Source organism: Astatotilapia calliptera, chromosome 1 (genome assembly GCF_964374335.1).
Source record: "Astatotilapia calliptera chromosome 1, fAstCal68.1, whole genome shotgun sequence".
NCBI classification, from domain to species: Eukaryota; Metazoa; Chordata; class Actinopteri; order Cichliformes; family Cichlidae; genus Astatotilapia; species Astatotilapia calliptera.
In genome coordinates, this window is record NC_137422.1 from 5,315,626 (window position 1) to 5,327,283 (window position 11,658).

At 43.8% G+C, this 11,658-nt stretch overlaps 2 protein-coding genes and 1 long non-coding RNA gene across 4 annotated transcripts in view; 2 read left to right on the plus strand and 1 right to left on the minus strand.

Moving 5' to 3' along the window:
• Positions 1-4,215, plus strand: part of LOC145428850 (uncharacterized) — a 7,394-nt gene extending 3,179 nt beyond the window's left edge. Inside the window, exon 2 of the long non-coding RNA XR_013909185.1 lies at positions 4,163-4,215. This is a non-coding gene — a long non-coding RNA (uncharacterized LOC145428850). The remainder of the gene's footprint in view (positions 1-4,162) is intronic.
• tubgcp4 (tubulin gamma complex component 4) overlaps positions 1-6,032 on the minus strand; it is a 17,934-nt gene extending 11,902 nt beyond the window's left edge. Inside the window, exon 1 of the mRNA XM_026149170.2 lies at positions 5,817-6,032. Within this exon, the coding sequence (XP_026004955.1) occupies positions 5,817-5,894 (78 nt within the window). The 5' untranslated portion in view covers positions 5,895-6,032. The remainder of the gene's footprint in view (positions 1-5,816) is intronic.
• cdkn2aip (CDKN2A interacting protein) lies at positions 5,418-10,534 on the plus strand. 2 transcript variants are annotated; one of them, XM_080301654.1, is made up of 4 exons: positions 5,418-5,590; positions 6,679-6,928; positions 7,016-7,140; positions 8,383-10,534. In XM_080301654.1, the coding sequence occupies exons 2-4, from the start codon at positions 6,681-6,683 to the stop codon at positions 8,970-8,972; spliced, it is 963 nt and encodes a 320-aa protein (XP_080157780.1). In that variant the 5' UTR covers positions 5,418-5,590; positions 6,679-6,680; the 3' UTR covers positions 8,973-10,534. The 2 variants fall into 2 exon arrangements, with proteins under 2 accessions (XP_080157780.1, XP_080157775.1); XM_080301649.1 differs by lacking the exon at positions 5,418-5,590 and adding an exon at positions 6,137-6,276.
• The last annotated feature ends 1,124 nt before the right edge of the window (positions 10,535-11,658 follow it).

Genomic DNA, 11,658 nt, shown 5'->3' on the forward strand with positions numbered 1-11,658 from the left:
TGGAGAAACACACTATTCCAACTCGAGAGACAGCAAAGAAGTGGCCCCATCTACTTAGCATTGCAAATGAAATGCCAGATCTCTTGGACTGTCCTATAGCTCTTCTCATCGGTTACGACTGTGCAAGAGCACTAAAGCCAAGAGAAGTCATACCAGGAAATGATTATGATCCCTATGCAATAAAGACAGACTTAGGGTGGAGTATCGTGGGAGCCATTAAGCCATGGAAAAGTTCGATGGAAGCAGCAGGGATCTGTCATCGTGTCACAGTAAAGGAGCTGCCATCTGTCACGCCTGCTTCTGTGATTAAAGCACTTGAAAATGACTTTCTGGACACAAACCATAAAGAAGGGAGTGTATCTCAAGAGGACATTCAGTTTCTAGAGATGCTGAATGAGAACATTCACTACAATGAGGAAGGCCATTTAGAAATGCCTCTGCCTTTTAGAGAACGCCCACAGCTTCCAAATAACAAGCAGCTTGCAATGTTTCGCTTGAAACGTTTAAAAGGAAAAATGGATAAGAACCCAAAGTACAAAGAAGACTACATCAAGTTCATGAATAGTGTCTTTAAAGATGGTGATGCAGAGGAAGCAGATGGCACATCAGGTAGTAACACATGGTACATTCCGCACCATGGCGTGTATCAACCCAGGAAGCCAGAGAAAATTCGAGTTCTTTTCGACTGCTCTGCTAAACACGAAGGCATCTCTTTAAATGACCACCTACTCACAGGCCCAGACTTGATTAATGCTCTGGCAGGGGTTTTGTGCAGATTTCGAGAGCATCAAATAGCAATTATGTGTGATGTGGAAAAAATGTTTCATCGTTTTCATGTCAACCCAGAGGATCGAGACTTCTTAAGGTTTCTATGGTGGAAGGACGGGAATACAGATACTGAGCCTAAGGAGTATCGCATGCGAGTGCACATTTTTGGAGCGGCATCATCACCGGGATGTGCTAACTATGGCATGAAGTATCTCGCCAGGGAACAAAAAAAGGACTACCCGCTGGCAGCCAGATTCATTCACAAAAACTTTTATGTGGATGACGGGCTAATCAGCATTGATTCAGTCAGGGAAGCCAAGCAGCTGGTCTGTGAAGCACAAGAGGTCTGTGCAAAAGGGAAACTGCGCTTGCACAAATTTGCATGCAACAACAAGGAGGTCATGAGCATTATCCCAGAAACAGAACGAGCCAGCAAGACCAAAGATGTAAACCTGAACTACTCTGTAATTCAAATGCAAAGTGTGCTAGGAGTAAAGTGGAACATAGAGGCTGACGTGTTCTCATTCAGTGTAGCCCTCAAAGAAAGGCCAGCCACACGCCGAGGAATTCTAGCAACAGTTGCTAGTGTGTATGACCCGTTAGGTTTTCTCTCACCCTACATTTTGACAGGAAAACAAGTACTCCAGGAAATGTGCAAACGCGGAGTGGGATGGGATGATCCTATTCCCCCGGCACTAGAGACCAAATGGAAAGCATGGCTCGGTGACTTGGAGAATCTAAAAAGGATTGAAATACCAAGATGCCTTGTTCCTGAGAACTTTGGCAAGGTCAAAAAAATTGAGCTGCATCATTTTTCGGATGCCAGCAGCAGTGGCTATGGACAATGTTCATACATCAGGATTGTTGCTGATAAGAACGTGCATTGTGCACTGGTCATGGGTAAAGCCAGAGTGGCACCCACAAGAATAATCACTATCCCACGCCTTGAGCTCACTGCAGCTGCAGTTTCTGCAGCTGTAAGTAACTTCCTCAGGTCAGAGCTCGAGCGGAAAATTGACGAGGAGTTTTTCTGGACAGATTCTAAAGTGACGCTGGGATACATAAAAAATGATGCTCGTCGCTTTCATGTCTTTGTGGCAAATCGAGTTCAGAAAATAAGAGACTCTACTGATCCAAAGCAATGGTTTTACATTGAATCTGATCAAAATCCAGCTGATCACGCGTCTAGGGGCCTCAAGGTGGCAGATCTGCTAAGCTCGAATTGGCTCACTGGACCTAAATTCCTATGGGAAAGGGAAATTGTCACAAACCAACATTCCCCTGATCTTCTTGTTGGGGACCCAGAAGTAAAGGTCCTGAAAACAAATGCCCTTGAAGAAAACAGCTTTCTTGAGAGGTTCTCAAGATTTTCCAATTGGGATACAGCTCTTAACGTTGTGGCAAGAATTAAAAGACTTGCAAGGAGAGATAACTCAGGACCCATTAGTGTAAAAGAAAGACAAATGGCTGCTTTTGTACTCCTCCAGGCAGCACAGAGGGAAGCCTTTAAAGAAGAGCTCAAATGGTTCAGTCAAAACTCAGCTGGACTACCAAAAACTCATAAAATGTATCAACTTGATCCTATTTTGGTAGACAACCTGCTTAGGGTTGGAGGAAGGTTGAGAAAATCCTCAGCATCATTTGCATTGAATCATCCAGTAATCCTTCCAAAGGAAGGCATTGTCACACAACTCGTTCTTGACCACTGTCACAAGAAAACGCAACACCAAGGCCGAGGCCAAACTCTGAACAAACTCAGGGAAAGTGGCTATTGGATCATAGGTGGCAGTAAGGTAGTGGCCAAATACATTAAAGGGTGTGTCAATTGTAGAAAAGTGCGTGGGCCAGCTGAAGAACAACGCATGGCTGACTTGCCATTTGACCGAGTGGATCCTTCGCCCCCATTCACCTACACTGGAGTTGATGTTTTCGGCCCCTTCTATACGAAACAAGGTCGAAAGGAATGGAAGAGGTATGGCCTTTTGTTTACGTGTTTAAGCTCGAGAGCCGCGCACATTGAGATGTTGGAGGATCTCTCCACTGACGCATTTATAAACGCTTTAAGATGCTTCATAGCAATCAGAGGCACAGTCAGACAGATTCGTTCTGACCAAGGGACAAATTTTGTCGGAGCTAAGAACGAGTTCAAGAAGGGTCTGTTGGAATTAGACAAGGAGATGATTTCTACTTATCTAGCTAAAAACCAGTGTGACTTTCAAATGAATGTTCCTGAAGCTAGTCACAGAGGAGGCATTTGGGAACGACAGATCCGCACTGTTAGGAATGTCATGAGTTCTGTCCTAGCCCAAGCCACAGGGAGGTTGGATGACACCTCATTGAGAACTTTCTTCTATGAGGCCATGTCAATTTTGAACCATCGTCCACTCACTACTGATACAATCAACGACCCCAACAGTGCTGAGCCTTTGACGCCTAATCATTTGCTCACAATGAAAGAGTCTGTGCCACTTCCGCCTCCTGGTAGATTTGTAAGAGAAGATTTGTACGCCAGGAAGAGGTGGCGGAGGGTGCAATATTTAACAGAGTTGTTCTGGAGCAGGTGGCGCAAGGAATACCTAACCAGCATTAGTTTAAGACAACGATGGCATACTTCTAAACAAAATGTACAGGTTGGAGATGTAGTGATTTTAAAGGAGGACAATATTCCAAGAAATGAGTGGAAATTGGCAAGGGTGGTTGAAGCCAATGAAGATGATGATGGTTTAGTGCGGAAGGTTAAGATCCAAATAGGGCAAAAGGATCTGGGAAAGAAAGGTGAACGTTTGAAACAAGTCTCTTTTCTTGAGAGACCAGTTCAGAAACTAGTGGTACTAGTTAAAGGGTCTAAACTACAGTGAAGGGTTAAGAACACAAACATAATATGTGATCTATAAGTTTATTTAAGAAGTGTTTTTTTTTGTAACATAAGTTGATGTTTGATTGTCAATTTATTAAAAATTACAGGATTTAATTTTGTTTAACACTTGTAAATAGAAATCCTTTGTAATTTTGGTGGCAGTGTAGCCGTCGCATTGAAATGTAATTATTATGTGATTGCAATGTTCAAAATTTGGTGTTTAATCTGGATTCATGTTGTGTTGTCGCCACCTACTGGTGGGCCTGAGTGTGGCGCTTTGTGGTGCGCATGCTTTGGGGTGAGGCTCAATTAAGCGCACGTGTCACCAGAGACTGAAGGCTCGAGCCAGAAAGAGAATGCTAGCCTGTGCAAAGGGTGGAAATATAGACGATATGGACTACAATTGCTCATGAATGTTCAGTAGAAAGGCGCACACGGTATGTTGGTGCATTTACTTTGTGTGTATGTTTTATTTGAGTTGTAATTTTTGTTCTGCTGATGTAATATCCGTGTTTTTCATTGATCATTTCACCATAGTTTTTCACGGTGTTTGCTGGTGAAAAGAAGATTAAAATACTGGCTGAACATCAGTTGGAGCATGGCCCTTTATTCTACTTCGAACATGAAAAACCTTCAGGAGCAGTTACAATAACATTTTTAGGTTGTCTAAGTGACTTATATATTACGTTTAACCCGAGCAGCGAAACTCCGCGGTGATCTGAAAATGATGTGCCGGGAGTTGTGCCGTTCTCGGCCGCATCAGTAATCCTCGAGCTCCCGGCTAGCTGTCGAGCTGGTGGGTAGCAGACGCCTCTGAAAACGTCGAAGCACTTTTGCAAATATGGGATATCTTGATAAACCGAGCAGATATTTGATGTTTACACAACTACTTTCTCGCCTGAAAATATGTTAAAAGTTTATTTTGTGACCCAGAAAGATTAGTATGAGTAATTTTAAAACTTAGTAGCGGCCGCCATTGCTGGAAACTGGAGTTTGGCTTTTATCAAGTCAGCAAAGATGCAGAGAAGAGAAGATCAGACACCAGCGAGGGAGGATAAGAAAGACAGACACAACAACATCCCCTATGTAGCCGGTGCATCAGAGAAACTCAGGAGAGTTTTCTCCAAGTACGACGTCCCAGATTACTTCAGACCCAGCAACACGCTCAGACCCAAACTGGTTCACCCGAAAGACAAAACTCCTAAACATAAATTTAATAATGTAGTGTATGATGCCAGACCTCTACATTGGAGAGACCAAACAGCCACTTCATAAGCGCATGGCACAACATAGAAGAGCCACCTCCACGGGACAAGACTCAGCTGTTCATCTGCATCTGAAGGTCAATGGTCACTCTTTCGAGGCCGCCAATGTTCATATTTTGGACAGAGAGGATAGATGGTTTGAAAGGAGTGAAAGAAGCCATTTATGTCCACTGTGAGCGACCATCTTTGAGCAAAGGCGGGGTTTACGACACCAACTGTCTGCCATCTATAATCCAGTTTTGAGATCTTTCCCAGACACCTTAACGCCCACTCACATCCTGGGCCATCTGACCTCAGGAAATCACATGATAGGGTGGGGCCAGGTTTCACAATGAGCTCACCCGAAACCCTGGCTAATTGTGACCTTGGCTCGTGTGATTAGGTAGAGGATCACCAGGGGGTCCTTTGTCCCTCTCGGAGGAAACTCCCACAGGGCTTTAATCTGGGACTCTCCACCATTTGACCTTAGAACTGAAGAAGCTTTTCTGATGAGAGGTGAAACGTCTTCAAGCAACTTAAAGAAGTCCAGACGCTTTTCTTTCCAAGCTCTTTAGACTACGATGACCTGGATGACTGAGGACCTTCACAGACATTCAGCAGGTCCTCTTGAATATGTTTACATGCCAAAATGCATCGATTTGCAGTAATGTGATTGGCTGATACTCGCGTAAACGAACAGGGGTACCTAATAAAGAGGCAGGTGAGTGACGTTTCATCTTGCAGTATTTAAACCTGCCAATTGTCTCGTTCAGTAACTATCCTAGCAAAAATGTATATCCTTAATATAGTGCTACCAAAGCTAATAATTTAGCTCATGCATAATTAAATTGTAATACATTGCCAAGCTTTGACTTGTAACCACATGCATATTAGCTAACATCTGGGCGAAGTTATCGTATCGGAGAACTGCAATGTTTCCGTGTTACCTGTAAACCGGTTCGTTTGTTCCATGTAAAAATCGTCCCCGGGTATCCGCTCAGCGCCAGTAAGAGCTCGTGAATCATGTCAATTAAACTTAAAGTGTCTGAAATTGAAATGTAGCGGAGAGATTCCCATTCAGCCACCAAAACAAACCGCCGCCGGAGCCGTCGCAGATTTGTTACGTGAGCGCGAAAAGCATCACGGGAAGAGTGCTGCCGGAGCAGGAGACAGTACTCCTCGGTAGTGGAGTAGTCAGGCTTGCGATGTTATTTGTTTTTAAAATCGACAAGAGCTTTTAGCAACTCCAAGCGTGCTTTGTTTGGATTTCAATGAGCTCTGTGATATACACAAGCCAGCTCATGGGAATTGTAGTTTTTTTTCCTGTGCACTAAGATATCGTCGCGAGTCTGGCGTCATCATTCGGCCATGTAACTAGCTGAAACGCATTGCAACGGAGAGCGTTTGGTATGTCGTAGTTACTGTATAAAATACAAACTTTATATTTCCTGTGCAAGCAACGGCAACCCCGTTACTCTCGTTTATGTCTGTGTTTTTGCTGTTAGCGTGTCTTCTGCTGTAGCTAATGTTATTCCACTAGCCGTATGTCCTAACGTTAGTTCGTGGAGTCGGTTTGTTGGGTCCACTCTGGTATATTTACTAGTTGACACAACAAACGTTAGGCTGCTCTCAGGCAAGTCAGCAGGAAAACACCAGCGGTTTAAAACTAGTAGGGCCACCGCCATTTTACGTCATCTTGTTGAGTTTAAGTGGCGTGATTCACGCTAGCACTGCTAACCGCTAACAAATAAATAAGCTGCTGCTAGTTTTCTGTTGTTCTTCTAACCGTAAAACCGTGTCTGAATGCAGGGATGGCGGGGGAGAGTGGCGGAGAGGACGTGGTTGCAGAGTACCTGGGCCAGAATCCGCAGCTGGCCCAATGGGTGGAAACATTCAGAAGCTACTGTGAAAGCAACAAGCAGTGGGTCGCTCGGAGAGAGTTCATCCTTAGGAACATGGAGGCTTTCCCGACAGTGAAGCCAGGAGTCTCCAGCAGCAGCCTGGACAGGCTGCTCTCTTTGTCCATGGTCTGGGCTAATCACGTTTTCCTGGGCTGCAGGTAGGACACGCTGATGAAGCAGAATGACAAAGCTGTGGATGCTCTCCGCTAAAACAAGAGTTCATTGTTACCTTTTAAATCCCTCAGCTATCCACAGGCTGTAATGGACAAGATCAAAGAGATGGGAGAAGGGATAAAAGTCCAAGATCCTCCTGTTCACAAAACAACAAAAGATGAATTCACTGCCAGAGGAAAGAGGAGCGCATCAGCTGGTAAGCAGTGCACATGTTTAACATTTCATCTTCACAGGTTAACTACATGTTATTTAATGGGGTCCAGGTTTTTCTGCTGCTGCTTGGTAACGACAGAAAATCATAATTAATTGATTTCGGCTACTCATTAATGCAAGACACAATCATGCATTTGTTGCACTTAGAAGGCAGCTGTTAATGATCCTCCTCAAAGGTTGCCTTTTGTAACCTTGGCATAATAGTTACTTCCTGTTGACCACAGGCTCCATCCATCCTCAGGGATCGAGCTGAGTTTTAGCCAAATTTGACCCCTGTAGAGAAATGGGGACACTCGATGACAAAACAAATGAATGCAGAAGAATATTTCTTTTATGCAGATTACCTAATCATTAGGAGCCCAAATAATAATTGAAATATAATGCAAATAATTGCAAAGCTGAGTGTTTGGCCTGCAGTCTCATACTTCTACCTTCTGTGGAATATTCAGGGTGATACATACATAGAAAACCAATGGTGACAGGTGACATTAACACACCTGTACAGATGATGTCATCAAAAACAGCCGTAAAGATAATATTCTACAGCCATGTTGATTTGGCTGTAGTTGTGTATATTATTTAAAAGCCCCGTTAACAATGCTTAAATGCTTATCGTGCATTGTGATTGCATTGGATTCAAATACTATTAGTGACTTCACGCTCTGAATTTCCACTGGAACATCGCCGCAGGTCAGATTCCCAACTCAGAAAGTCGGAGCAGCCGACCAAGCCTGACTCAACAACCCATGATGGCGGCTGTGAATGCAAACAGCAGTAAATCTGTAATACTTTAAATCTGGATTGTGTCTGTTGTGTGTTTGTGACTAAGCCGCACACAGAGCAGGGAGCAGCATCTACCACAAACGGGCTGCAGGGTGTTTAAGTGCAAAAAACAAACACTGCATGCTAAGAAGCAAAAGAGATCCTGTCACACGTGTGACCACGGACATATATGAACACAGAGTAACATTTACATTAGTTTCATTCCCCATGATAACAGCTTAAGGTTACCTTGGACGGCCTTTACAAGTGATGTGACTTCAATCCAAGAATAGATTTGACAGTTTTCTGTAGCTCGTTACAACAAATCCATTCACTGCTGTTCTCTGTTGCTGTGAGGTTTCAGTGTGTTTTCTCCACACCCACACCTGAGGCTCCGTTTCCTCATTAAATGCAGATCCCTGTGCAGTGAACGTTTTCCTGCCTGCTGTGTCGTCTTTTGCAGAGCTTGAGGATGACACCTGCGTGAAAAGAGCCAAGGCTGGGCCTAATGAGCTCGACAGCAGACCTACGCTCAGGACGGCGGCGCGGCCTGCGAGTCAGAAGCTGGGACCACCTCCACAGGCTCCAGCTGAGCACCAGCCCTTCTTCAACCGCCTGTACAAGGCTGTGGCGTGGAAGCTGGTGTCGGCCGGGGGCTTTGGGCCCAACTTGGACCATTTTGAAATCCTTCGCAGCTGCGTGGAGTCGTGCAAGCAAACCCTGACGTGCGTGTTTGTGCCGCTTAAGGACATCACGGGCCTCCCCGCAGGACGCACACAGAAGGAAGGCCACGTGTGTGAAATTCGCTGTCAGACTGTTTTCATGGGCACAGGATATGGGCGCGACGAGGCCGCTGCCAGAGCCATGGCTTCCAAAGAAGCCCTTAAAGTATTTCAGGGGCGGAAAGTCACTGTAAAGATCTGTCGGCGGAGGTACAAAGGAAAAGACGTGGATGATCTGATGCTGTTGGATGAACAGCCCCGCAGTCAGGGCTTTCCTCCTGCTCTCAGCTACCCTTTTCAGGACGAGCAGCTGGAAGACGGTTCATCGTAGAAGCTTTGACTGGGCGGAGCTACTGAAGGTGTTCGCGCCTGTGTCGGGACCAGACTGTTATGCAGCTGACCATCGTAGCTAATCCCAGAGAATATTAGGTAACTTGGAGCATTAACTGTCATGGTGCATTTCACACAATACCTTCATTTCTAAATAATCTTACCTGGTACCTGATATTTTCAGCCATTATCTGAGTTGTAAAGACAGCAAACAGCGAACCAAAGTGTGGAGTGGGCGCCTGTGGCACTGGTTAAAAGCAGCCACCAATGAGCAAAACTGCAATATTACACCGTTTGACTGTTTAAGCAGTTTGGCCAGTAGCTCGTCCCCACTTCCTGTGTCACAGCTTTTTATTTGCTGATTTCATGACTGTAACACAGGAGTACATGAGGTGTTATTTGATTGGTAGGGATCGAGTTTTTTAGGTTCCAACTTACAAGCAAAGTGAGTCACACGGTCTCAACAATAACAGCTTCAATAACCTGTCAGGGTAACGATTCTCTTCTAAACATGATGTTCCTTACTGAGAATATTAAAAACATCAGACTGTGGCGCACCAGTCCACATTTAGTTTACTTTTTTCTTGTTTCAGTGATAAATGTCAGTCTTTTCCTTTAATTGTACTTGTGAAGGGTTGCAATGACATTGTTCTGTCGTGAGCTGCACTTAAAGAGGGGGACCTCTCATGCTCATTCCCATCTCTGTAACATAATTCACAATCATTCTTCCTTGTTTTCAGCCCCTCCCCCTGTCTGAAACCAGCTGATTCAGCTCCTTTCCCTCTCAGTCAGCTGTATTCTAATTGGCTGCCTGTCATGAACAGCAGTATGATCAGTGTGCTGTAAGCCACGCCTGCTCTCGCTGATGTCATACAGAGCCAAGAGGAGAAAAACTGGCAGCTTTTGGCTCACACCTGTTACTTGCACATTCCCTGGTTTTTCTAAACACTGGTTTTATTGTTAATATGAGCGTCGCCCACTGTAACAGTACATGTGATATCATATTAGGCTGCACCTTATTGAATTGATCACATTATTCTTAATTTTTTGATTAGCTTGGAGAAACAGTGCGTTGATTATGTCTTAGTTGAGATAAACTTCTGAAATCCTGGTTACAGTCATGGTTACTGGTTTGCAGTTCTTCATGGAACTGGCATCCCAGGCTTAAGTGATTTAAAAACATGTCCACACAGACTTAACTAAAGATTGTTTGTTTTATTATTATTCAGACAGAAACTGAGGGAGACTCTGCCAACTACAGTACCTGTTTGACTGTAAATGCTACTGCTTTTCTTTGATATTATTATTAATAAGTTGATGTTAAAAAAGAGAAAGTTTGAAGTATTTGGTTGTTAATATGAAGAATGTGCGTTTGGACACGCGTGTGTGTTTCTGATGTGTTTGAGGGTAACGTGCTGCCGTAACGTGTTTGTTTCTTTCTTGCAGTCTCGGTTGAAATTGAACAGGGTTGCGTTAAATTGTGAGTATCTGTACTGTTCCATGTACGTTTACACCAGTGCTCCTGTTTCTATATAATTTTTAAATAAACCAAATTGAAACTAAGCTAAGTGTGTTTTGTGTGAGCGCCAGAGCTCGAGGGGCGATCGTTACGCTCTCTTAAACCTAATGATCTCATTTCACTTTGAGGATTTCTGAACAGAAATCTGGACTCCACGAGCGACTCGGGTCACGTATTTCCTCTCGATAACGTTAATTAGCTCAAGTTCATCCACAGCTGCACTTCCTGACTCAGTGGCTCATTAGAGATCGTAAAGCGATCGCGGCTGAGGAGCCGTCAGTGATTTGAGTAACATTCATGCTCCACCTCCTCCCACAGCTGAAATTAACTTATTGTTTATATAAGCAGGCTTCGGGCCTGTTCGACACAGCTGAGTGAACTGCATTCACATGACTGGGCTCTTATTTATTTTCCACTGGACACAGGCCACGATTCGCTCGGGTTTATGGTCGAAACAGGAAAATGATCAGTGGAAAATGGGCGCGTCACATTTGCATGGCCTATTCAAAAAGGTCCTAAATATTTGTTTCTGTAGAAACATAAAAAACCAAACACAAAAATGCACATTACTGGATTCAAAGTGCATCAATGAATCTTCTGTACAACTTTAATTTGGTTCATTTTACAGTCGGTCCCAGGATTCACCACTAGAGGGCAGCAGTGTTTGAACTATTTCTGACTCCACGTGTGTCGTTCATGCATCAAAACAGGTTTATATTACTGTCAGTTTAAGAATAGTGTCCAACAGGAAGGGTCATTAAACTTGTTAAAAATATTTAACCTCCTAAGACTCTTTCCTTTTTAATTTCTCTTTGCTATTTGGGCTGATTGGGACCTGATGAATGTACAAACAAAGAATTACCAGATTTGTTTGTTTTTTGTTTTTTTTAACATGATTTTTGTGTCTGAGAAAAATGAGATCCAAATATGAGGACATTTATTTTAAATTTCGATAGAACAGTGTCGGTATAACGTCCTCGTTAGTGGATATCAGGCCATTGTAGAGCACAATTTTGTATTGCGGTCTAAATAACCCAAAATGTGATGTCCACATATGTGGACGCCCGGTCCTAAAGCACGTCATCTTTAATTTCTAAAAGAAAATCTGGCTCGTTTTGCAGGTGGTGGCCACAGATCATCGCTCTCTCCTCACTGACTAATTCTTGTC

Bases quoted from the DNA above. Each gene is read 5' to 3' on its own strand.
- cdkn2aip (XM_080301654.1), top strand. From the start codon at position 6,681: ATGGCGGGGGAGAGTGGCGGAGAGGACGTGGTTGCAGAGTACCTGGGC. The intron at 6,929-7,015 runs GTAGGACACGCT...TAAATCCCTCAG, and splicing joins CACGTTTTCCTGGGCTGCAG to CTATCCACAGGCTGTAATGG. The intron at 7,141-8,382 runs GTAAGCAGTGCA...CGTCTTTTGCAG, and splicing joins AAAGAGGAGCGCATCAGCTG to AGCTTGAGGATGACACCTGC.